The following is a 27299-nucleotide window of genomic DNA, read 5'->3' on the forward strand; positions in this document are numbered from 1 at the left end:
CACAACTCATGAAAATATTTGTCTTTTTATCATTATGAATTTCCACTGTTATGCATTCAAATAAGCCCTCCACAGCTATGGTCATATCAGTTGAAACATTAAATTTAACAGATTTATGAAGGTACAAAGCAACCCCCTCCTATTTTGTTTATTCTGTTTATATATCTTAATTCATAGCCATCAAGACAAAAATCAATACCTTTATCATCGTTAAACCAGGTTTCAGTAATTGCAATAATGCTGAATGGATGAGCGAAGTGTTCCAAATAATCTTTGATAGCCTCAAAGTTAGTGTACATGCTTCGACTGTTAAAATGTATTATTGACAGGTTATCTTCTGATTTTACACTATTTTCATATTGTTCTTGGGTAAAATAATTGCAGTTTTTAACAATCGAAGAGAAAAAATTATTATCAGGGTCTATCTCAGTATCAGCCTCTGTTGTAGTGTGTTCTTGATACTCACACGTTTCCAGTTCCATTTGTTGATGTTGTAGGATGTTCAGGTGCTGCATCAATGTCAATACTTATCAAGATCTTCTATCCTCTTCACCACCAAAACTTTTGCTTCCTCCGGTGTCCCATTTAATTTGATGAAGATCTTACAGTTAGTTACCCAGGTTTGTTGAATCTTGCCTTGTTTTCTAAGTTGTCGTGCAATCCTTGCGATGTCAGCATTTTTCTTTGTCAAGTGTTCATTTATGAAAACATTTGTGCCTTTCAATTTGCGTCCTTGCTTCAGAAGTGCTATTTTCTTTTTTCGATTTGTAAACCTCATAATGACCGCTGGTGGTCTCTCGTTCTTCGTGGGCAGTGGGTGACACGCCTCGATGTGCTCCAGGTCCATCTCTATCCCCCTGTTCTGGAGGTAGGAAGCAACCTGTTGTTCCACCGACTGTGTCTCCTGGTCGCTGAGCTCCCCGCTGTCCATGGCCACCGCACGCGCATAGGAGCGCGGCCTGATCTTAATGCCGGTGATGACCACATCATTCATGCGGGAGTATTGTTCCAGCTCGTCCACTCTCCGCTCGAGATCCACAATACGCTGGTCTTTTTCCGCGTTCTGGAGGCGTAGTTGTTTCACCTCCTCCAGTAGCCCCAAGAGCTGATCCTGCTGCGCTCTAACCGCAGCAACATCGCCGCACAGGGAGTGAATAGAGAGCTTTATCTCCTCGAACTCCTCCGGTATCGGGCCTTTCCTCGATGGGGGCATTCTGATGATTTATACGCCAAGCATCCAGTATCCAGAGGTAGTACACTCCGTGTCTCAGCTCTATTTGCATGTGGCCGCCATCTTGCCGTTGGGATACGTTGGCTATAAAGATATCTCCTGTCATTCAGGCTATTTATTTTCATTTTGAAGGACAGCTTAGACAGATTCTTGCTCTTTTCATTGATTTTAATTTAACTGAATTGGAAGCTCTTAAAACAAATGCCATGTGATAAAAGGAATTAATATACTAGCTTCAACACAGAAAATACGTGTAAGTGTAGCCAAGTAATAGATTAAATACAATTTCACCAATTATGCATGAATACTAATCTATTTGTTTTCAGTGCACTGAAAAAAATAAATAAAATCTGTAAAATGTTCTGTAAAATATCGGCAGCTGCCAGAAATTTACTGCAAAAAACAAAAAAAAAAACATGGCCATGTTTCAGGCTTTACTGGATGTAATTTTGATGCCGGTATATTTTATGGTTCACTATCATTTATATTATTAAATTATATAAACTTGATATTCTAACCTTTAGGAACTTTAAAAGTCTGCTTTTCACTTTAGATTGTATTGTTAGACACCATAGTAACAGTAGAAGTGATTTGATTTGATTTGATTTGATTTGATTTGAGAAGACCACATAATGACAAATGAATCAAGACTGGCTCTTCCAGGAGCACAGATTAATATACATGAATAGACAGTACACAGTGTCAGTCACGCAATACAAAACACCATCAGAGTAACACATTTCAATGGAAAGGAGGAGGCGAGAACTGGCTTGACAATATAAATAATATTTTAATGTAAACGTAAACGAAAAGACACAAACACACACACAGGACGGACAGCTGCCCGTAAACGTTCTCTCTCTGTCGCACCACCGTCCACTGTCGGCCTTTATCCCTCTCAGAGGCTTGATTAGCCTGATAAGGGGCGGGTGTGTAAAATCATGACCCGGCCCCACCCTCCGCCCTGTCACAAGCACATTGCAATACAATGCAATAAGCGTAAATTAAAATACATAAAATATAACACAGAACCTCCTCCCCCTGGCAAACAAGCTTATCACATTATTCAATTTGACATCATCAGACATTTTGGACATGGTTGCTCCATCCAAGCTTAGGCAACCGATAGCTCACTCTCAGCCCTGGTTAGTGAAATCCAAGCCCTTAGGCAAGAATGCTGTTACACTCTAAAAGATGCTGGGTTAATAATGACCCAGTTTGGTCCAATAGAGATGAACACATTTTTTGGGGAAAAAAAAACCCCAACATGCTGGGTCAAATGTTTAACCCAAACCTGTTTGGTCAAAACAAACCATCGATGGGTCCAATAGGGACGAATTCAATGCAGATTTGTTTTGACCCAGCCATGCTGTTTTTTTGTTTTCGTTTTTATACTCAACTATTAAAAATGACCATACTGCTGGGTTAAAGTATACCCTAATGTAAAATAGAATTCTTGTTCATCGAAATCACTCTACCCCCCTCCCACACACACACACACACACACACACACACACACACACACACACACACACACACACACACACACACACAAAATAAGGGAGGCAGACTACAATACAAATAAAAATATAGAAATGTATTGTTTGTTTCAATAAACAAGTTACCAGTATGTTGAAATTCACACACTCGGGAGCACTTCTTGGGATAGTTAATATTGAAGGGGTAGAAAGCTTTGAAGAATCGGTATATATGGAAATTTTATGGCATCTGTTGCATCGTGCAGGTAATGAGCCACTGGCACCAACCTGGAAAAACAGAAATGACTGGGCATCAATGCATGAAGACTAAGTATAAACCATTAATACACATCTTTAGGAGCAGTACAATTAGTATGCGTTAAGTACTCATAACTTATTAGTGCTTCTTCTTAAGTATTTGATATTTTCTGTAACGCTTTACAATATGATTGTATTTGTTAACATTAGTTAACTACATTAGTTAGCAATGAACAATATTTTGAGTTTGTTCATTATTTTTTAAATAGTTCACCCCAAAAATTAAAATGTTCTCATAATTTATCCAGCGTATGTACATGAGTAGAGCGTGTACAGCGCTCTGCACATGGGTCAAGTGCAAGGAAAGTAGTGATACTGTATTTTCTTCTGAAGGCGACACACCAGGAGACACTCACTCTTTAATTTCCCTCATTCAATGCCTGGAAGAGATTAAGTCGTGGTTGGAGAAAACTGTCTTCAGCTTAATAGTGATAAGACAGAATGTATTTATGTTTGGTTCTTTTTCCTCCAGCAATGAGATTAGGAACAGATTCATTTCTATTTCGATTAATTGTCGACCATTAGGAGTGGGAATGACAAGGTAACTGGCGATAATATATTATGTCGAGATTCAGTTCACGATACAATATTATTGTGATAATTTATTTTTGGTGTATTGTGATTCAAAACTACAATATATTGTGATATTTCACTCAATGTTTCTCATTTGTCTTCATCAGACTTGAGAGAGAACTGTTTCTAAATGACCAAATACATTGTTAAATTTATATAAGAGTGCCATTTTACAAAATATGATCAGTTTTCCTAATATTTACATTTATTCATTTGGCAGATGCTTTTATCCAAAGTGACTTACAAAAGTGAATCATCTTAAGGAGACATTGGTACGAAAAGTGCCATAATACAAAGTTTCACTAGCATCAGAATAGCATTCAAAACAGATTTAAGAGCAACAAGAATTTTTTTTTTTTTTTTTTTTTTGGTGACTGGTTAAGTGCTCTTGGAAAAGTTGTGAAAAGCTCTTGGATGTTGTGTTCAACAGCAGGGTTGGCTGGAAAGACAAGGAGTTCTGTCTTGACTGGGTTGAGTTGCAGGTGGTGTTCCTTCATCCAGGCCGAGATGTCTGCCAGACAGGCAGCGATTCGAGCGGTCACTGTGGTGTCGTTGGGCTGAAAGATGTAGAGTTGCGTGTCGTCAGCATAGCAGTGGTAAGAGAAACCATGTGACTGAATGATGGGTCCCAGTGATGTTGTGTATATGGAGAAGAGAAGGGGCCAAGCACTGATCCCTGAGGTACCCCAGTAAGTAACTGAGGTGGCTTGGATACCTCACCTCTCCAGGCTACCTTGAAGGACCTATCTGAGAGATAGGAGGTCAGAAACACTTTTGTCATAACATCTAAGCCGGTGGCCCTTGGCTGTGTATTGTTGACAGAATTTGGCCCTTGGTGAAAACTAACTGGGGAACCCTGTATTAGATCCTCGCCAATTATAGAGACTTTTATATATATAGTCTTAAAAACTTTTTTTTTGGGGTGGGGGGCTTTTGAAGCTGAACAATGACAATGGTGTTAATTAGTTTTTTGAATGTAAGATGTATGTTGATTTTATGTTTCTTCATTATATTGGAAGCATTTTGGCTTCCCATATAATGTTCAAAAAGAGTTGTTTTTGAATGTGCTATATAAATAAAACAAATTATTGTATTGTATATTTGAAGGTGGTAAATTTGTTACAAAAGTGTCATTTTGATAGCCGCAGCATTGTTTGGATGGCCGTTTCAGCACCCGACATAATAGCAAGCTAAAACCTTCATCTCTATATTCATCCCTTTTAAAGCACTGCTGCACAAAATATTGACAAAAAAAATTATAATAAAAACCATGATAAACTAGGCTTAAGTGATGTTACAGTACTTGGTCAAAAAGTTATCGCTACAGCCATCAAAACATTTGGATTCATTTGGAGAGACTTTCCATAGCAGAGGATGGAGACACTTAAATACTTACGTTTTCAGGTCAGCGGTTTGGAAAACACACAGATTCTCTAAGGAGATGTCTCTTACCCAAGATTAGATGTGGCTATAAGGATTTCATGGAGGATAATCTGAGGCCATGCACTGCAAACATACGAGAAAGAACAAACATAAGCACAAGGCAAGCACGCACTCATGTTTATACTTTTATAGGAGCAGATATCCGCTTAGAGCAGTGTGGTCTGCTTTCTTGAGTGGTGCAATGATGTTTAGACATGTGGAATGGCCTCACAGTGAAATTGGAAACAGCAGGTTGACTTTTCTTTAGCTGAAATCGCTCTGTGCTGACCGAAATTCGAAACACTGCCCCAGTGGCCAAAGCGGTAAGTGTTATTGGGTGTATGGGCACATGTGAGGGGCACCAAAAGCAAGTTGTGAAGTGAGTTGTTTGCAGCTGTATAGACTGTAATACAGTAAAGAGTAATGTATGTACCTTCCAACCCAAACCTAAATCTAACCATTAGTGGAGTAAAAATGTAATCTTAGATGGAAAAATGCAACCTCCGAATCGCTGTGACTGATTGTGCGAATGGGACTTCTTCCTGCTGACGCAATGCACTTCCGGTCATGCCACAGGGGAAGGTAAACATGCCAGAATCTATGCAAAAATGTCTGATAGGATCCGCTTGTCAGTGAGTCGGCATAATATGGCCGATCCTAGGGTACCGGAACTTTTCGGAACAACATCCTGTGTGAACATGTTAAGATACGAGCACAACTGCAGGAACCACAAACTCACTCCTTCAAACTTAGACTGTGCCTTGTTAAACTGTTGCTATTTAATGGCCAAATTATTAATACTTAATAACATAATTACTGGTAAAACCTAGACATGCTTCTTCTTACTGAAACTTGGCAGGTGCCCAATGACTTTCTAAAATCTAACCTCCTTACACTGTCTGGATATATTCATTTTTCTAAACCGCAACCTATTTTTTTAACTGCACATTTATGTTTGGCTGCTAAAAGTTACTATTTATAGTTAAAGTAACCTCATAATGCCTGATTTTATGGACCGAAGAGTGGATGACAGTGCCATTGCCAACTCAACCACAAACAGAAATGTTCCTCCAAAATAAAAGCTTCTTCCAAAATTAGGCTTGATGGTTTAACCGGACTGCTTAGCAATGCCACATGCAAGTTAAGAAATTGTTACATAAATATGGTTCTGTGTAATAACAACAATAATTACACCTATAAATAATTTAAGTAATCTTTAGGGATATCTGAAGGCCAACAAGGCTAGTTTATTTCCTAATATCAAACATAATTCTAACTGAACATACAGTATATTAGACTGGAGGAAAGCATTGTCCATTATTTGGCAATAAGTCTGTAAACCCCTTTATGTACTTGCCCTCATAATTACAGTGCAGTGGCATAAGCATAGGTAAGACAATAGATGGTTCCTCATTTCTGTGGTAAGGGCAATGTAGCTAGTTTTTCTAAAAAAAAAAAAATAGAATTAAAAATAAATTAGAAGTAAAATGTTGATTTAAATTAAGTTTATAGCAGCTAAAAGTAAAAAGCAAACCTGTCTATACAAAGGTTTCCATAAACTTAAATGGTGAAACATTATTATTATCCAATCTAAACATGAAATGCAAATAAGTATTCATGTTGAAAATGCAATTATGTAAACCAGCTTCAAGCATGTATATGACTGTATACATCTGTCGCCACCGAAGACCGTATTTGATCCAGGGAAAGCCCTGCATACCGTAAATGTATTTAATTAAATCACAGTCTTTTTCAGCTGAATTGTGTTTTGGATTGTGCTGTGAGGATCTGTATAAAAGCACTTCATTTGATCCAATGTGGCAATGTCATGTTAAAAATATATATATATATATTATTTATTTATTTTAAGTTTTATTTGTATTATTATATCCCCTTTTCTCATCAATTTGTAATGCCCAATTCCCACGACATAGTATAGGTCCTCGTGGTGGTGCGGTTACTCGCCTCAATCCGGGTGGCAGAGGACAAGTCTCAGTTGCTTCTGAGACCGTCATTCTGCACATCTTAACACGTGGCTCGCTGTGCATGATACTGTTGAGACTCACAGCACGTGGAGGCTCATGATACTCTCTCACAACTTACCACATGCCCCATTGAGAGCGAGAACCACTAATTACAACCACAAGGAGGTCACCCCATGTGACTCTACCCTCACTAGCAACTGGGTCAATTTGGTCACTTAGGAGACCTGGCTAGTGTCACTCAGCATGCCCTGGATTCAAATCTTGACTCCAGGGGTGGTAGTTAGCGTCAATACTCACAGAGCTACTCAGGCCCCTGATTTGAAGTTTTATTAAATGCATATGATTAGATTCAAATTTGATGAGTACATTTTATTTTACTGTCAAATATGGAATACAGGAAAAAAAGTCAAATTAACATGGAATTTGGAAAAAAACAACACTATTTGATAGGATTTCATTGGGCCCTAGACTCGGGGAACAAATTATCATTGTAGCACTTTCAGAAATTTACTAGTTTCTAGTCTCACATGTTATTATTCTGATATTTCCTGTTTTAATGGCCTTTATTGTACTAATGCTCTCAATTAACATGAAATATAGGAAGATTAATGTCCCTATTCTATTTTGTGAGTGAATTAGTTAATAGATAGATAGATTAGTGTGTGCATGGTTGTTGTTAGTAAGGGTGTGTCCATCATTACCATATGCTCCAGTGCTGCCATCTGGAGATGCTGACAGATGATTGGACACACACACACACACACACACACACACACACACACACACTTTTACTAAGCTGTATCTATTTTACTAATAGATTTATATTGTTGATAAGAGTTGTAATTACAGACTAATCCTCCTGACCCACACGCTAACCCTAACCCTCAAAATAAACATTTAGCATATTTAGAATTACACAATTACCAAAAAAGATAAACACTTTTCAATCAGGGTTTTCCAAATGTTTCAAATGGACATTTTTGTCAGATTTGGTTAAGTTTTGCTCCCCATCTTTAGCTAAGTATAACTAGGATCATTCCAAACAGAAATATTAGCAAAGCTATGTCAATCATTTCATTGTCAGCATCTCATCAAAAGTTTTAGCATTACAGACTGAGATATATTTCCTGTAAAGTATGGTGAAGCATCAGTTTCAGTCTGAAGTGGATGTGAGGTTATGGAAGTGCGGATGTGTGTTCTGTGTCTGAACTGAAGCTCTGTTGTCTTTCAGTGCATAACGACGTGTCAGTCTTAACCCAGTGAGCCTTTATACTCGCATGAATCTCTCTCTTCTTACTGTATTTTTTTTTTTACTTTATCTGGCTCTCATTTTCTGATTTTTTTGCTCAAAACTGAATTGCTCTGTGGAGAAAGAATGATACACATGATATTTGGCTGACCTGTTAGAGGTCAAGGTCTTCTTCAGCAGCCAATGTTTATATATATATATATATATATATATATATATATATATATATATATATATATATATATATATATATATATATATATCTCACTCTATCTTCATGGTGGAATTCTGTAGTAAAATATGCAGCTGTAAGTGCTACACAGCCATGAACGGCATAAGGTTTAGCGAAATTTCCTGCGTTTACTTATACTCATTAGTTACCATTAGTTCTTATGGTGTTTAGGACAAATAGTATCTTACTTTATTCTTATTACCTTACTGTGAGTTGGCAGCCCAAGTTTCTGGAGGAAGTTTGAAGGTTTTGAACAGTACTGTATGTTTTCATTGCGCAATGAACTCTCTTATGTTAAGGGTTCATGTTATTTTCCCTGAGGTTCACTTATAATTTTAGAAAAGGTTTTTGCACAAAAAAACAGTCATAATACCTTTTTCCACCCTGACTCAGACCCTCTGTGTGAAATGCTTGGTTTTCTGTCCTGTCCACTTTAAAGACCCTGTGAAATCAATAGTGTTCTGCTGCTCTTATTCCATATCTTTAGCTTTAAGTTCACCTATGCTAGTGTACTACTAAACGTTGACCAAATTAGTTTCCAGAAAATATAAGAATTAAAATCTGCAGACCCTCTCTTCCAACTAAAAAGATTCAGAAAAATCAATGCATCATGTAGAGGCTGAGAAACCTCCAATAAAATGCTTTCTAGAATGAGAACATACCCTCCCGTTACATCTGTTCAATGCATCTGGCTGTGTTCAAACTGGCGCTGATAATGCCTTCGCAGGGCACTTCGATGAGATTACAATCCATGCTGTAGGGTTGTACCAAACTGATTTTCCAGTCAGAATCGCTTAAAATGTGAGTTCTGACTTGGCGTTATCACCTTTCGGTCATCTGTAGCTCTCGCAGTGAAGGGTAATTGACTTCGAAGGGAATAGGGCATAGGGATAATCGCATCTGAATGGGATGTGCCAACATGGGAGCTGAGGAAAGTTGCTGGAGTTTATTTATAATTTTTGTGCAGCCCCAGGTTTCTTGTTCAGCTCGAGTAACTGTTGTCTATTATTTATGCTCTGTGTATTATGATTCAAAAAATGGATATGATCTTTTACTTGCTTGTTTCTCATTCATCTGCATTGGACTTGCACAACAACTCCAGTCTCGTTGTAAGCAAAGACTGCAATGTGCTGTGTGCGTTTGTGGGCTGGATATGGATTACTGTTGTCAGTTAGATCATCGTTCAGTTCTAAAGTCTTTGGAAAAGTTGGCCGGTATTGAGATCACTTTTCAAGTTTCTCTAGTAAGCAGCTCTGACATTAGCAGTATGGTGGAAAGGGGTATGTGTGCGTGGCTGTAAACAAAAGCCAAATGGCTATTTTTAAAACTGGGACGAGTTGTTCGACATGTCCTGCTCCCACTTCCTGTTTCAGTTGGAAATTCTTCATAACACACAATCGAACAGCACTCGTTGAGGCACTTCACGGTGACTTTAACCCTCTGAGTCGACGGAGGTGCCGGCACAAGAACTTTTTTGTTGTGCTTTTGTAAAATACTTAAATAAAACGGGATGCACTTCCTGCTGCTTACATTTACATTTACATTTTTATGCATTTGGCAGACGCTTTTATCCAAAGAGACTTACAGTGCAATTATTACAGGGACAATCCCCCCGGAACAAAAGTTTTTAAATATCAGTTAAAAAAATTAACCGAAACTCAGCGTACAATTTGTTGAATAGAGTGTAATGAGACTTTTGCAATTAATATGGCGTATTAACTGAAATAAGCACAAATGTCGGGGCATGTCAAAACATCTTCAGGATCCAAAAAATGCCTCAGACTCCAGAGGGTTGAGACTTCAATAAATATGCCCACTATTTTACGATCGGCTAGCCTCTTTGAAGAGCAAGCACCCCCTCCGACAGTCGTGGAACTGTTTTTATCTCCAAGAGTTAAACAATGAAAATTTGTCCAGTCCAGGCAATCATTAATAGCTACATGTCCCAATTTATGTGAAGCTTGCAAACAAACTACAAGTGTTCCGACTGAAATAACAATTGAAAACTAAACAAAGTCGACATACTGTTGCTCCTGAGTACTTATATTATTAGACATACAAGATTTGGTGATATAATATGCAATATAAAGCAGAGAACAGTGAAAATAGTCCAGACTAATGCCAGCTGTGAATGTGAAGATTTAATAAATCAGTATCCAACTGTAATGGACGGTCGACCCGGGTGTTCACCTCTGTAGTGTGGCTTCTTCAATACCCATCCCGTGTAAGGAAAAATAAGGTATGTTCACAGAGTGTTGCCCTCTCGATCATTTCATCGTATAGCAATATTTTCTGAGAAATTATGTATTTCTTTGGTAACCATGTAATAAGAATGATCCACTCTGCGTTGGAGTTCTGATCATCGTTTATTTTGCGACAGAAATGGCTGACTATACTATTCCTTACATATCGAATAAGCACAGACAGATAAAACAGTAGTATTACATTTGTTACTCGCTAGTATTGCTGTTATGTCCAATATAGTTGGCACTGCTCCATCTTTCAGTTTCATTTTCTATGCAAAGTCTGAATCATTATAGTTCTCAAAAGAATCATTAGAGAAATGTACCGAAGGAAGGTTAGTCCTCATTCCTAATGTTGGGATCCTTCAGAAGGCGATGAAGAAATGTAGTTTTTCCAAATCCAGGAACACAACAGCTTCTGGGGACCTTATTGACATCTTAATTTTTGGTTAAAGCAAACTACTGTAACAATAGTACCACTTACAGAGTTTAAGTACCTCAGCTGCTCTATCAGTTCACCATGATGATTATGCATCATAAGGAGGCAGGGCTGATTTCAAAACAAGTCGTTTTTACAGGGGTGGAAGCAATCAATGCTCTTTTCAGACTGGAGGAAGTTATAAGTTCTGAAACTTGCGGTATGTTTTTGCAGTTCAGTGACCTCTTATGTCACATTTTTAATTCCTCCTTTTATTTTTTATTCCCCTTTAAAAAGATCAATGAAAAGTTGTTATGACTGCTTTAAGTTTTTTTTTTCACAAATTTCATCATCAGCAGAGTGCTCAAGCACTGAACGGGTACAGCCAAATTTTTCTAAACGCACATACTATGCACATACACCTGAAATTATTTGCACTAATGAGTGGGTCCACAAGGTGACAACACTCAAAGTGGAGCCATAACTACAAAGAAGCAGCGCTAGAAGATGTAAACGACAGGAGACAAATTTGGAATCAACAACAGTGGATATGCATGTCTAGAACGCCTGTGTTAGTAGGCCAGGAGATACCTGTATTTGTATAACTTGATTCTGAAGGAATACAAAAACATCTTCATGGGTCTAAACTCTTGAAGAGAAATAGTAGAGTATCTCGTAGCAGTCGTAGCGCACATGTGGCAACTACCTGCATATGCACACGCAGTCAAATTAAGTATACTTTGAATGGCTGCGTGTTCGACTGTATGCAAATTCTAAGCGTTCACATCAAAATCGAAGTATATTTTAGGCTTTAGCACATGCTATAACTGGAATAATGTGATTTGTGTGGATGACCTCATTTTAGTTCCACAGGCGCTTTCTCAACCTATTTATGCTCTGTGAATCACTCTGAGAAATGGCAAGAGAAAATGCTCATCAAATCCTGCATCAAAGGGTTTGATGAGATTATGCAGCATATGCCATGACATCGATTTTTAATATTAGATCTTTGCATTTCAAATTTTTAGAAATGTTTATATCACCAAGTGCTTTCCATTTTTTTGTGGAGTGAATTCAGTCTGTCTGAGTCATTAGTTACCAAAAGAGTCACCTTGTTTCATCCTTGCGAGTTTCACCTAAAGCATTGATCTGCTCCGCATTCAGTTGGAAAGATCATTTGAGCGCTGACTGCCTGATAGGGATAAAGATATTCGTAGACATGGAGAGAACCTGTTGGCCGGGGAACATCTGATTACAAAGAATGAAATCCCAGTCACCTTTTGAGGTGCTTATTTTTAAATTATCATTGTAACACACCAATGTCACCACATATTGATTTGTGGTAAACATGGCAGTCCAATTTTCAAGGTTTGAAGGGTAGCGTTTTCTTTTCTCTCTCATTTGTACACAAAGGCATCCAATTCATGTTCCCCTCCACCCAAAACCACAATAGCTCTCTATGCATGCCTGTAAAGGGATTTAGACTGGCAAGGAGGAGGCGAGAACCGGCAAGACAATTTAAATAATATTTTAATTATAAACTTAAAAAAAAGACACAAACACACACATGACGGTCAGCTGACCAGAAGCGGTCTCTCTCTCTCTTGTTGCACCACCTTCCGAAGTTGGCCTTTATCCCTCTCAGAGGTTTAATTAGCCTGATAAGGGACCTGGTGTGTATAATCACGACCCAGCCCCACCCTCTGCCTTGTCCTTCAACCAAAGAAAACCTTACAGTTCCTCTGGAGGGTGCCATCTACCCAAAGATGTTGTGAGTTGTGGGGCCTCAATCATTTTAGTATCTTTCAGACTTTCCAGAGAGGGCATTGATGTCTGATCTTTTTTTACTTGTCGATATGAACTTAAAAATTAATTTAATGCTTGTAGCTTCCTTTAGTCTGTACCATGTTGTTTAAATATTTTTATAAAATCCTTTTATTGTCACTCAACCATATACACAAGTGCAACAGTGTTATTAAGAGAAGTATAAAATGTGAGTCCAGTCTGAGGCTAATAAAGTGCAGTGCTGATATACAGTATGTATCATGAGCAATAAAGAGTTCAAAAGTCTGATTGCTTTGGGGAAGAAGCTGTCATGAAGTCTTCTGGTGCAGGTCCTGATGCGGCGATACAGCCTGCCTGATGATAGCAGTGAGAGCAGCCCATGGCTTCGGTGGCTGGAGTCTCTGACCATCCAAGCTTTTTTCACACACCGCCTGTTATTAGGGATGCACCGAAATGAAAATTCTGGGCCGAAACCGAAACCGAAAATCCAGGATGCACTTGGCCGAAAACCGAAACCGAAATTTTTACCTATTTAAAAAAAAAATGTTGTGTATAATTGTATTAATTTGATACTTTTTCATTAATTTCATGAATTTAACTAATCTGAATTGAAAAACTACAAACCAATAAAATAAATCACACTTTTATTGAAAGTAGCACAACAAAATTGGACAAAAAATATATTAAAACTATATTAAATATTATTCATCTTTCAGTTCTGTAAAAATTAAATTTTACAGATTTTATTAACAATTATCCAAATAATGTAAAGTTTTAGAAAACTATTATATGCACAACAACAGTCAAGTAATGAACTTAGCTAGCATCTTTCAAAAAGTTTAAATATGCAACAGTAATTTTAATTAAAACAACAGGCAGAACACAGAATGGCAGAGGGCCTCTATTCCACTGATCTATATATATAACTATAATATATAATTATATATATAGATCAGTGCTCTATTCTGTTTATGTAAACGTATGTACACTTTAAGTGAAAATGATTGTGCAAAACAGCAGTAATTGAACTAAATCCAACCTCAACTGTAAATGACAGATGTATCCTCAAGTGAAGAACAAGTGTAATGTAATTGCTATACACATCATATTGGACCGCTTTCTATTTAAGTACAAGTGACAGGTTTCTCTTCAAGAACAAAAGTTGCTAAACTTTCTGACAGTCTCTCCTGTCTGAAAGCTCATCAAGAACATGAGATGCTGCACTGAACAGTCTCTCACTCTCTGTGCTGGTGCTTGGGCAGATAAATACCTGTGCGCAATCCGCGCAAGCAAAGTAAAGCGGTCTTTGTTTATGCGACCATAGTCAAGGGGATTGTCGCTTCTGGCGTAGTTCAGATAAATACGTCTCAAGTTGTGGTGTAGCTGCGCTAGTTGTGACATTTTCCTGTAGAATCTCTTGCTGTATTCTGTATATATATATATATCTATATCTTGAAAGTTCTGCTGAATAAACACTGCAGATCGCAAATTTGATGTCCTTATCAAAAACTTTGAAGAATTTCCACACCGCTGACATGATCGCCTTTGTTTGGTAGCGCCGTTGTGGAATTATCTAACAGCTGTGATAAGGGCTACATCGATCCAGATTGAAATCTGAGCACTGAGGGGCGGGGCGAGGAGGTATATATTTTCGGCTCATATTTTCGGCCTTTTTTCTCTTTCGGCCGAAAACCGAAAGTGCCGAAAGTGCCATTTTCGGCAGAAAATTTTCGGCGGCGAAATTTCAGTGCATCCATACCTGTTATATATGTCCTGGAAGGAGGGAAGCTCACCTCCAATGATGTGTTTGGCAGTTCGCACCACCCTTTGCAGGGCTTTGCGTTTGAGGGCGGTGGTGTTGCCGCACCAGGCAGTGATGCAGCCAGTCAGGATGCTCTCTACAGTGCTGGTGTAGAACCGTGTGAGGATGTGGTGGTTCATTCCAAACTTACTCCGCCATCTTAGGAAGAAGATGCGCTGGTGAGCCTTCGTCACAACGGCCTCAGTATGGATGGACCATGTGAGTTCCTCAGTGTTGTGGACACTGAGGAACTTGAAGCTGCTGACTCTCTCCACAGGTGCACCATTAATGGTGATGGGGCTGTGTACTCTGTCTTTTCTCCTGAAGTCAACCACAAGCTCCTTTAGTCTTACTGATGTTGAGGGAGAGGTTGTGCTCCTGACACCAGCGTGTCAGAGTGTGCACCTCCTCTCTGTAGGCTCTTTCATCATTGTCAGTGATCAGACCTACCAATGTCGTATCATCAGCAAACTTAATGGTGGCATTGGAGATATGTGTTGCCACACAGTCATGTGTGTACAGCGAATACAAGAGTGGGCTAAGAACACAGCCCTGCAGGGCACCAGTGTTGAGGGTCATTGACAGTGCCCATTCGAACCACCTGACGTCTGCTTTACAGGAAGTCTGGGATCCTGCTACACAGCGAGCTGTTTAGGCCCAGAGCCCGGTTTTTCACATCAAGCTTGGAGGGCACTATGGTGTTGAATGCTAAGATGTAGTCTACAAACAGCATTCTCACATATATGTTCTTTTTTCCAGGTGGGAGAGAGCAGTGTGTAGTGTAGATGCAATGGCATCATCAGTGGAGCAGTTGTTACGGTATGCAAACTGCAGTGAGTCCAGTAAGGCAGGCAGCAAAGAACAGATGTAGTCTCTGATTAGTCTCTCAAAGCATTTGCTGATGATGGGGGTCAGAGCAACAGAACGCCAGTCATTTAAGCAAGTGATTTTGGATTGCTTTGGTACAGGCACAATAGTGGACTTTTTAAAGCATGTGGAGACTACAAGGAGAGGGAAAGTTGAAAATGTCCGTAAAAACACCAGCCAGTTGGTTCATGCACACTCTGATGACACAGACCGGAATGCTGTCTGGACCCACGGCTTTACAGATATTCACCCATCAGAAGGATTGTGTAACTTCCACTAAAGAGAGACGGAGAGCTCTCTCAGCAAGGGCGATGTTGTTTCCCTCGATAGGAGCATAAAAATTATTAAGCTCATCCGGGAGAGAGGAAGTGATGTTCACGGTGGAGTCCATGATGATATTAATTCCCTGCCACATGCTTCTAGTGTCGGTGGTGTTGAACTGTCCTTCAATCTTCTCCCTGTACTGGTGTTTAGCTGCTCTGATCCTCGCATTAAGTGCCACATGGACATCGCTATTAATCCTTGATTTCTGGTTAGGGTAGATCCGTATAGGTTTAGTTGGCACTACGTCATCTATGCACTTCCTGATGAAACACGTTACGCTCTCAGCGTATACCTCGACTGTATTGTATTTTTCAACAATGTCCAGTCTGCTCTGTATATCTCACTTCAGTGCTTTTTAAGAAACATTAATGTGATGTTCAGTGGGCAAGAGTTGAAATGTATCTCTTTATCTCTATCTCTTCTGCAGGCATTGGCATCTCATCGGGCTTACCTCCTCAGTGCACGAATCCCCACCAAGGTAAGGACATCTCTGTACTGTCAGTCAGTTCAAACTCTGTTGTATCTATATATTGAATTATATGTCCCAGAATGATGTGTATTGAATAAGTGATCATATTAACTTTTGAAGCCATTTAGAACAGAAAGATCTGTTTTTATAGAAAACAATATTATAGAATATTGTTGAAAGGCTGAAAAATATAAATGTATTTAGTTGTATCAGCCAGTCCTACTCCATGTTAAAGTAACCGTTATAGCTGAAGTAACTTTCTCCCGAAGGATTTCAGAGGATAGAAGTGTCAGTTAGGCTTGCTAGGACTGATCTTGGAAGCCCTGCTGCCCTCTCTATGGCCACAGCTATTGTGGTGTAGGATCAGTTTGTGTGTTGCAAGGTCAGCTGATCAGGTTGTGACATGATCAATGCTTCATATTAACAGTAAATTTACCAGTTAGATTACTCAACAGCCTAAGTGAATCACCTTGGGCAGTGAATACAATGACTCTGTAATGTCTCTCCTCAGACTGGCAGTGCATCATTGAATGTGTTGGGAAAAGCTGGTATGGTCTTTTGTTACACTATTTGAGAGTTCTGGGCCTGTGGTATCATATTAGATTACATACAATGTCACAGAATCAAAATTTCAGTAGTTAATTCAAATAACTTAAATTTCTCAATTCTCTATACCAAATTCAAAATTATACCAAAGCAAAAAGGCTATTGAATGCATCCTTTGATATAAAAAGTTAAATATTAATATTATCAAATTAAATTCTAACATGGTGTGTAGCCTTAAAGTATTTCCCAGTAGTAAACACAGTCTGTCTGAAGAAGAAAGAAATGTCCACGAGCACATTTGGTACTCAAACAATTCCACATGTGCTCCAGATCAGGGATAGGAAGTTGAAAAACAAATAGTGGAAACAAAAAATCCACATCTAGGCTCTCTTGTGGGGTTTTAAGTTAAAAAGCCTTTATTGTGAGGGCTATATATTATAAAAGGAATGTCCATCTTTTATAAAAAAAATAGTACACAAGTTGTAAAGAATATTTCTGTCATTCAAAATATTGGAGACTGCCTTATGAATGTGGAATCCTTCTATGGCAATATTGTCCATGATGAAGGCCTTGACGCAATAAGACATTATTTAAGATCGGATGATTCTTTACCTCCCAGTGATTTTATTGTGCATCTAAAGGAGTGGACTCTAAAATATAATGTCTTTAAGTTCCAGGACCAATCATATAGACAAGAAAAAGGAACCGCAATGGGGCCATGTTTTTCTCTGAACTATGCCAATTTGTTTTTAGGATTTTGGGAAGAAATATTTGTATATTCTGCTTCAAATTAATTCAGAGAGAAGATTGTTTGGTGGGGTCTTTACATATATCATTTTGGTTTATTTTTGGGGTGACAGAGTTTTTGGAGTTCCATGGCTATGTTAATTCAACTAATGAAAATTTTAAATTCAACTTGGAATATGAAAATTTTAAATTCAACTTGGAATATGACAAGGCCAAAATAATTTTTTGGGATTTGACTATCTCAAAAGAGTCAAAGGTTGGAACGCACCTCTATTTACAGAAAAGAAGCTGATCGTAATACCATTTTACACGCAGACAATTTTCATTAATTCAGTGAGTATTGAAATTTGAAATATGACTCTAATAAGCAAGTTTTAATTTAAATGCTGTATGATATAAACATGATATATAATATGATATAAAAATAATATGAATGTTTAGATTATATTTTAACTACTGTTTATGCTGCCTCATTATCATCAACAAAGCTTGTGCTTGCAAATATGGGTTCAGGTGTAAATGAGTAAAATGCACTTTAAATATGCCAGTATTAGATAATCAGCATGTTATAATGATTTCTGAAGGATCATGTGACACTGAAGACTGTAGTAATGATGCTGAAAATTCAGCTTTGATCACAAATTGCATTTTACAATATATTCAAATAGAAAACCGTTCTTTCAAATGGTAAAAATAGTTCAAAATATCACTGTTTTTACTGTATTTTGGATGAAATGAATGCAGTCTTGGTGAGCAGAAGAGACTTCTTTTAAACGGTAGTGTAGGTCTAAAATTAAGTAAAGTCTTTATTTAAAGAAAATGTAAAGTCTGATTACTTTTAACTTAAAATTTGATTTGGATCATTTAGTCTCCTCACATTCATTCTCTATCCCTCATTGATAGGCCCAGGGGAGGGTCTTTGTGTCTTCAGGTGTGAATTACAATCCATATTCATGATAGTTCACGCCTCCTCGCATATGACCTTTCTAACACTAAAAGTGTCTTACAAAAGTTAAATTACTATATTGTTTTGTATGAATGAGTGATCAGGATGGTTTTCACATCATTCTGTAGCAAACACTCTAGGCTACAAGATCCAGTTCTCAAAAGGCTTGTGGACAGCCTTTGTATGTGTCATATGGCCTTATTTCAATGACTTAACAGTTTGTTTTTTTCAAAAACCATGCATAAACTTTATTTTCTCAAAAATACAAACATGTACACACATGTTGCTCAAATATTATTGTAGCCCAGTTTGTCCTGAATACAGTGTTATAAGACTTTAGCCATTAATGTATTTTTAAGCAACTGAAAAATGCACAAATGTCAAAGCATGTCAAAACTTCTCCAATGCCCAAAACACCATCAGACCCCAGAGATTAAGACATGATATGTGATTCTGATGAAGACTTTGATATAAAATCAACTGATATGAAACCGCTTTTTTGTAAAAGGGGGTACCAGTCGTCAGTACTTACAGAAGCATATTCCAAAGCTCGATCGCTTAAGAGGGATGAACTACTTGACAGAAAACAAAACATCAACAGGTACAAAAAAAGGATAAACTGTGAGAAGTTACCTTCCAACTCCAAAACGAGAGATGTGGTTAAGACAACCAAAAGGAAATTTTAGCTATGGTAATTGCAATTATTGTAATAATATGATGAGAAGCAATTTGTTTGAGGACACAAGGCATAATAAGACTTACAACATATAGAACTTTATCAATTGCAACTCTACTCATATGGTTTACAGATTGGAATGCCCATGCAGATGTTTTTATATAGGTCTTACCGAGAGGAAGTTGAGGGACAGAGTGGCAGAACATAGGTTTGCAGTACGTACTGGCAATAAGAACTACCCAATGGCTAAATATTACATCCAAGCCAAACATGGAAATGACAGCTCTCTGAAAGTCCTGGGTATAGAAGAGTTATCACGTGACATTCGGAATGGAGATAGATTGAAAAGATTAAAACGGCAAGAGACTTACTGAATCCATACATTAAAAGCTCTGTCACATCCTGGACTTAATGAGGACATAGATTTATTTCCTTTCTTATGACTATGAGAACATTAATCTCGCTTGATTCCACTTCGAAAAACATGGATTGAGATAGTGTCTTGCTAAATCTGATGCCTGTTTTCCTTGATCATGTTCTGTAAATGTTATAGTATGGTAATGTACAAAAGTGTTGGTTTATATGAAATGTTTTTTCTGACTGTGTACATATATAAATTTATTTTGTATATTGCTTCAATGTTGTTTTGCTTGAAAGTTGATGTTGGTGTCATACAACTTTAGGCCTTAAGTGGCCAGTATGCATAGAGCACAATGGGAAATCTTTTAAGTCACTTCCTGTGTCTTTCATTTTGTGATACCCTGATGAATGCCTGTTTGGGCCGATATGCATCGGTGGGATTTTTGTTTCCACTATGTGTTTTTCACAATCTGTCAGACTTTGATAGCATGCACGCAAAAAACAATACCATTCGAAAGCAATGCCTTGTTGGTCAGATTCCAGAATCAAACGATTCCGATGAGCCGGTCCTTTTGAATCTACAGAACAAAACACACTGTGACCAGTTAGTCCGATTCCTGAACAAATTACTCGGATGAGCCTGTTCTTTTGAATCTAAAGTGTGAAACACTGTGTGACCAGTGTGGTCACTCATAATTACTCTTTATGTGTGTGTTCTTTGGAATTTATAGCAAGGAACTCGCAGCATGACCAGTGCAGTCTAATATCTGAATATATGACACTTATGAGCCTGTTGTTTTGAATCTATCAAAATCCACAAAAGATGTATATTTTATATATATACTGTGTGATATACACTCACCTAAAGGATTATTAGGAACACCATACTAATACTGTGTTTGACCCCCTTTCGCCTTCAGAACTGCCTTAATTCTACATGGCATTGATTCAACAAGGTGCTGAAAGCATTCTTTAGAAATGTTGGCCCATATTGATAGGATAGCATCTTGCAGTTGATGGAGATTTGTGGGATGCACATCCAGGGCACAAAGCTCCCGTTCCACCACATCCCAAAGATGCTCTATTGGGTTGAGATCTGGTGACTGTGGGGGCCATTTTAGTACAGTGAACTCATTGTCATGTTCAAGAAACCAATTTGAAATGATTCGAGCTTTGTGACATGGTGCATTATCCTGCTGGAAGTAGCCATCAGAGGATGGATACATGGTGGCCTTAAAGGGATGGACATGGTCAGAAACAATGCTCAGGTAGGCCGTGGCATTTAAGCGATGCCCAATTGGCACTAAGGGGCCTAAAGTGTGCCAAGAAAACATCCCCACACCATTACACCACCACCACCAGCCTGCACAGTGGTAACAAGGCATGATGGATCCATGTTCTCATTCTGTTTATGCCAAATTCTGACTCTACCATCTGAATGTCTCAACAGAAATCGAGACTCATCAGACCAGGCAACATTTTTCCAGTCTTCAACTGTCCAATTTTGGTGAGCTCTTGCAAATTGTAGCCTCTTTTTCCTATTTGTAGTGGAGATGAGTGGTACCCGGTGGGGTCTTCTGCTGTTGTAGCCCATCCGCCTCAAGGTTGTGCGTGTTGTGGCTTCACAAATGCTTTGCTGCATACCTCGGTTGTAGCGAGTGGTTATTTCAGGCAAAGTTGCTCTTCTATCAGCTTGAATCAGTCGGCCCATTCTCCTCTGACCTCTAGCATCAACAAGGCATTTTAAGCCCACAGGACTGCCGCATACTGGATGTTTTTCCTTTTCACACCATTCTTTGTAAACCCTAGAAATGGTTGTGCGTGAAAATCCCAGTAACTGAGCAGATTGTGAAATACTCAGACCGGCCCGTCTGGCACCAACAACCATGCCACGCTCAAAATTGCTTAAATCACCTTTCTTTCCCATTCTGACATTCCGTTTGGAGTTCAGGAGATTGTCTTGACCAGGACCACACCCCTAAATGCATTGAAGCAACTGCCATGTGATTGGTTGATTAGATAATTGCATTAATGAGAAATTGAACAGGTGTTAATAATAATCCTTTAGGTGAGTGTGTGTATATATGTATATGTATGTGTATATATATATATATATATATATATACAGGTGAAACTCGAAAAATTAGAATATCGTGCAAAAGTTCATTAATTTCAGTAATTCAACTTAAAAGGTGAAACTAATATATTATATAGACTCATTACAAGCAAAGTAAGATATTTCAAGCCTTTATTTGATATAATTTTGATGATTATGGCTTACAGCTTATGAAAACCCAAAATTCAGAATCTCAGAAAATTAGAATATTACATGAAATAAAAAAAAAGGATTTTAAATACAGAAATGTCGGCCCTCTTGAAAAGTATGAGTTTGATCATTCTACCATGGTTCAGGGATTTTTTCTTGTATTTCTTTAATCAAAGGGGGGCGACGCTATCATGAGTGCTAGAGAAGACTGTATAAATGTTTTTTGTTATTTCATCAAGTTCTTCTAGGCTTTGGGGCTTACTAAGTCTATGAGATCTGGAAGATTACTAGTGAAGCTATCTTTAGTGGTCAAAAAATAGTTCTACCTGAAAGATAGCATGGTGTAGATTGAGTAACATTAGTTGATCGCAGCATACGAGTGATGAGGTAATGATCTCCGATGTCATCCCATCCATATAACAGAATTAAATCTAGTGTATGAGTATGGTGATGAATTGGTCCTGTAACATTTTGTCTGACTCAAAGAGAGTTGAGAATATCGATAAATCCCAATGTGTTATTTTCATTATCTATGTGAATGTTGAAGTCACCAACAATTAAAGCTCTATCTACAGTAACTATTAGATCTGATAAAAAATAGCAAATTCACTAAGGAAATCAGAATAAGGCTGGGTGATCTATACACTGTAGCAAGGGTAAAAGAAGACTTCGTTTTTATTTTATATCTGACAGTGTCACATTAATCATTATTAGTTCAAAAGACTTACAATTATATCCTGTCCTCTGAGTAACACCAAAAACTTAATTGTAAATTGTTGCAGCACCACCACCTCCTTGAACCTTCAGACGAGGCTCATTTTTATAACAATAGACTGGGGGAGTAGATGCATGTAAACTAATATATTCAACCGATTTAATCCAGGTTTCAGTCAAACAGGGCGCATCCAAACTATGATCTGTTATCATTTCATTTACAGTTAGTGCTTTGTTAGAAAGAGATCTGATGTTCAGTAGCCCCACCTTCATGTGATGTTTATCTTAAAAAATTTTTTACCTTAATAAAAATGTTTCTAAATAATTTAGTGAGAGTTTGTGTTGGTATTTCAGGGATCAGACACAGTCTCTATGTGAAATCTAGGTGATACAGTCTCTGTGTTGTAGTTTATGTTACCTGTGTGATGTCTCAAATCAGCTAGCAGACGTTCGGATTAGCCAGTTTGTCTGCTTCCTGACTTGGGCCCCAGTTAGTCAAAAACTATCATTATGAAGACTTTGAGCCAAATCACAAGAGATAAGAGCAGAACCTTCACATTGGGATATTGTACTAAAACACTCTTAACAGTGTTTCCTGCATTACTATTCAAGAGCACCACAGCTTCGCACCTAAATCTACAGTGTGAAACACAAGGAGCAACTCTCACATGACTCTTATGGGTCAGTTCTTTTGTATCTACGACGTAACAAACAGCGTGACCTGTGCAGCTTGACTCTTGTCAGCTGGTTCTTTTTATTGATTGAAAAACTTACTGTCATGCAATCATTCATTTTTTCTGGCTCAAAATGTACTAATAATTGTTTCTGTGTTAGATGTACTTAAAGACCCCCTCCAGTGAAAAGTTTTTAACCTTGTTTACATTTCCATATTGTGTTTCTTATATGCTAGAAGACATGATTGAAATCAGCAGCCAATGCCATGGCTGAGCATTTTCACCTTGGAACCAAAGACAGTTTGAAAAACATGGATTCAGACAGCCAGGGTTTCATACATCACAAACCTAAGGAACCAATCCCATCAACTTGTGGGGTGGGGTTTTCCATATCAATAGCATACACTACGGAGAAGCAAGGAGTATCAGGAGAAGCCAGGTGTAGCTACATATCAGTATTTTGCAAGACATGTTCTGTTTTTGGATGCAAAGTTGCGAAAGGACAAGTGGTGAGCCTTCATGTATTACCAAAGTATCTGAAAATTCAAGATAAATGGTTGCAGTATATTTGGAAAAATTGTAATGTCCCAGCAAATCTTCCAGTGAAAACTTGTGTTTGCAGTAGTCATTTTCCAGAGAACTGTTTTGAAAATGTTACCCAAAAACAGATGGAGTTTGCCGCTAAACTTGTATGCCCAACGCAGTTTCATCAATTTATCCTGGGGACACAGTGAGCCCGAGCTGCAGGTGAGCGGTGCAGGGGTGAGTGGAGATGGAGGAGGGGGCTCATTTGCCTATTCATAGATCCACGCATTCTAAATGAGGCAAATGTGTATAGTTTTATCTAAGCCATTTTAAGGCATGAAGGGATTATTTACATGGAAAAAAAAAAACTTTAAATATGTAATTCTGATTAACCAGTGACTCGAGTGGGACTTTAAATATACACATTATAAGGCAGATTCACTAAGAATGAATTGCGCCCCCCGAAAGCCCCCGTTTTTTACACGCACAAACTGCGCTCGTTTTGCGCCTGATTCACTAAAGCAGTGGTTCTCAAACCGATCCTGGAGGCCCCCCAGCACTACACATTTTGCATGCCGCCCTTTTCTGACACACCCAATATAAGTCTTTGTGTCTTCACTAACGAACTGATGAGTTGAATCAGGTGTGTTTGATTGAGGTGACATAAAAAATGTGTAGTGTTGAGGAGCCTCCAGGACAGGTTTGATAACAACTGTGCTAAAAGAATAATGCAGATCAGGCAATGGCGCAAATGCGGCCACAAAATCGCTGCTGTTACAGTGGTTTGCACATGCAATTCAGATCTTGCGGTCCGATTCTGAGTGCCATAAATCTGAGGATACCACTGTATTTTACCCACCTTACCGGGACTGAAAAGCATCAATTTGATCCAGAAACCTGTTTCATCTCTCAAACATGCAGAACGTGCACTTGACGACACTATGCATCTGGATATATGCCAGGTTATAATGCTCAACATCATTTGATGAGTATTTGATTAATTACTGCTGAAAATATTCTCAAACATCTCTTAAATAAAATGTATTTTACCACCTACTTTCATTTGGCACTAATGGCATGATGTAAATTTTGTGAACGAAGTGCAATCTTTAATGAGCCTAATTTACATAGAAAGAAATATTCATTTCAGCGCTGATTGTGGGCACTAAACTTGATTGCAGGTTGTTATTGAATAAGACGCAGGTATTTGCGCTGAAATACCATGTGCAAAAGTGCCACAACTTTTTTCGAGATCTGCCCCTATGAGTTTTGTTATATGTCCCTAGTGATATTTTGTAAAAATGAATGTAATTAAATAAGTTTTAATTTAAAAGTCTGAATGAATACCTTTTGCAAGAATCTATCCTGTTAAAATATGAAATGATTTCAAAGAATTAGAACTGAAATCATTAAAAAACTGACGATTTCAATCTCTATTCCGCAATGATTCTTGAATTAGCACACCTCGAACTCCAAAATTTCTCAATAGTAATTACCACATTGTGGTGACATTCATTCATATGTCATTTCTTAAATATGATAATTGAGACATGGCTTACATATGTCTCCAGAAGTAAGAAAACCATTCAGCTGTTCACAAGGTCTGAGTATTTGCGATCACGCCCACTCAAACACTTACGATCAACCTACTGAAGATTAGAGTGCTGCCTTGGTTATACATAACCTATAGTGCTCTGAGCAAGATCTTCCCCACCTATATCTGTGGTCACGAGCCTAGACTGCACTTTCTGTATTTACTTTCAATAGCGAGTCTTTCCTCTTATTAGACCAAGAGACTGTGATTCATGACCGCTCATACTAAGAATGAGATCTAGAATAGTGTAGTTTCCTCTTTTAGATTTTCTTGCCTTTGTGTATGAGCATCATTTGGTTTTAGCAGAGGGCTTAATGAGATCGTTGTGATAAGAACTGGTATCATAAAGCTAATTAAACAGACTAAATTAACTGAATTAATTGCCCTCTGTCTTTTTCTGCTTGTCTCCTTCAGTGATCACACCTGTGACGTGTCCTGTTTTTTGCATGTATAGCCTAAATCCAGTAGAGATTTAAGCAAGATAATTTAATTTTATCCACGCTGACTCATTTAACCTTTGTACTCAAAGTACTAGACAATGTGAGTGGTGCTTGTCCATGTAGAAGTCTGCATTACAAAGTTATACACAGGGTATTGTGGGCAGGGCTGGCAGGGTGTTGCTATGCGGTTGCTAAGTTGCTCTTGAGTTATTTATTTTTTTTACTGCGTTGCTGTGTTATTACTAGATGTTCTGAAAGGTTGCTACAATACGTGGTTGCTTAAAGGCCTTTTTTAGCAAAGTAATTGCGATAATCTTCTCCTCAAGAAACTGTCCTTTATGAGCATATGAAACTGTCCGTTAGTGGAAATTAAAAGAGAAATAATATAATTGTTCATAATCTGTTCCTCAGTTCCCACACCTACAGCTCTCATCTCTGTGTGTGTGTGTGTGTGTGTGTGTGTGTGTGTGTGTGTGTGTGTGTGTGTGTGTGTGTGTGTGTGTGTGTGTGTGTGTGTGTGTGTGTGTGTGTGTGTGTGTGTGTTCTGTTTAATTATTCACAGCTAATTTCCCTTCTTATCCTAATCAGATCCCATGATGATATGGTGTCACCCAGAGGGAAGTGACTGAATGGGTGTGTTTGTGTTTCTGTCTGTAGAACGTTTTAAAGGGCACTGTGCTTTCTCTCTCTCTCTCTCTCTCTGGCCATCTGGAGAGGTTGGCCAATGGTCTGGTGGGCCGACAGTAGGCTGATAGTAGGCAATTAAACGAATAAATCCTATTTAAAATGTGATATTATTTTTCAAATTTAATTAACATAAAAAGCTTAATTCCTAAATGTTTCAAGCACCTGCTTTGCCATCCCTTAAAGATGTTGGATCGAAGAGAGAAAAAGGGGCAGCTCATACTAAACACATCCTTGCACTAAAAAGCATGATGCAGGACCACAAATAGAGAAAACGCAGGTGTATCTAAAAGTTTTTAACAGTTTAAGTACTTTTTAATTTGCCGCTCCTGCAATAGATGTGGCATAGCGGTCAAAGGTGTCCATATAGCACATGTATAGTTGGGAAAACAACTGAAAAACAGCCCAAATAGATGCAAAACGGTCCCAAAAGGTGGTGAGTATGGAGGACCAAATCTGCCAATATAAAAAAAACAATATAAATAAATATATTTGTAAAACAAAATGTTTATTAAAAATACATTTACATAGACATGAATAAATATGTTTTAAAATGTAACATAAATGAGTATTTATACTTTTATTTCCTTATGTATGTATTTATACATTTATTTAATTACACATGTATTTATTTCCTAATTTATTTCCACATTTATTTAATTATACTTTTTTTTTTTTTTTGTATGGTATTTATGGGGAGTGTTTTCTACTTCAGGCATAGTAGTGCTTCAG

General features: G+C 38.0%; 1 protein-coding gene across 3 annotated transcripts in view; it reads left to right on the top strand.

Annotated features, from left to right (window-relative positions):
- Window positions 1–27299, top strand: part of LOC127655807 (F-actin-uncapping protein LRRC16A-like) — a 198444-nt gene that overhangs the window by 46184 nt on the left and 124961 nt on the right. For all 3 annotated transcript variants that reach the window (XM_052143791.1, XM_052143792.1, XM_052143793.1), the window contains exon 3: window positions 16354–16404. In XM_052143791.1, coding sequence (XP_051999751.1) covers window positions 16354–16404 — 51 coding nt within the window. The remainder of the gene's footprint in view (window positions 1–16353; window positions 16405–27299) is intronic.

The sequence above is a fragment of the Xyrauchen texanus genome, chromosome 15, assembly GCF_025860055.1.
Source record: "Xyrauchen texanus isolate HMW12.3.18 chromosome 15, RBS_HiC_50CHRs, whole genome shotgun sequence".
Lineage (NCBI taxonomy): Eukaryota > Metazoa > Chordata > Actinopteri > Cypriniformes > Catostomidae > Xyrauchen > Xyrauchen texanus.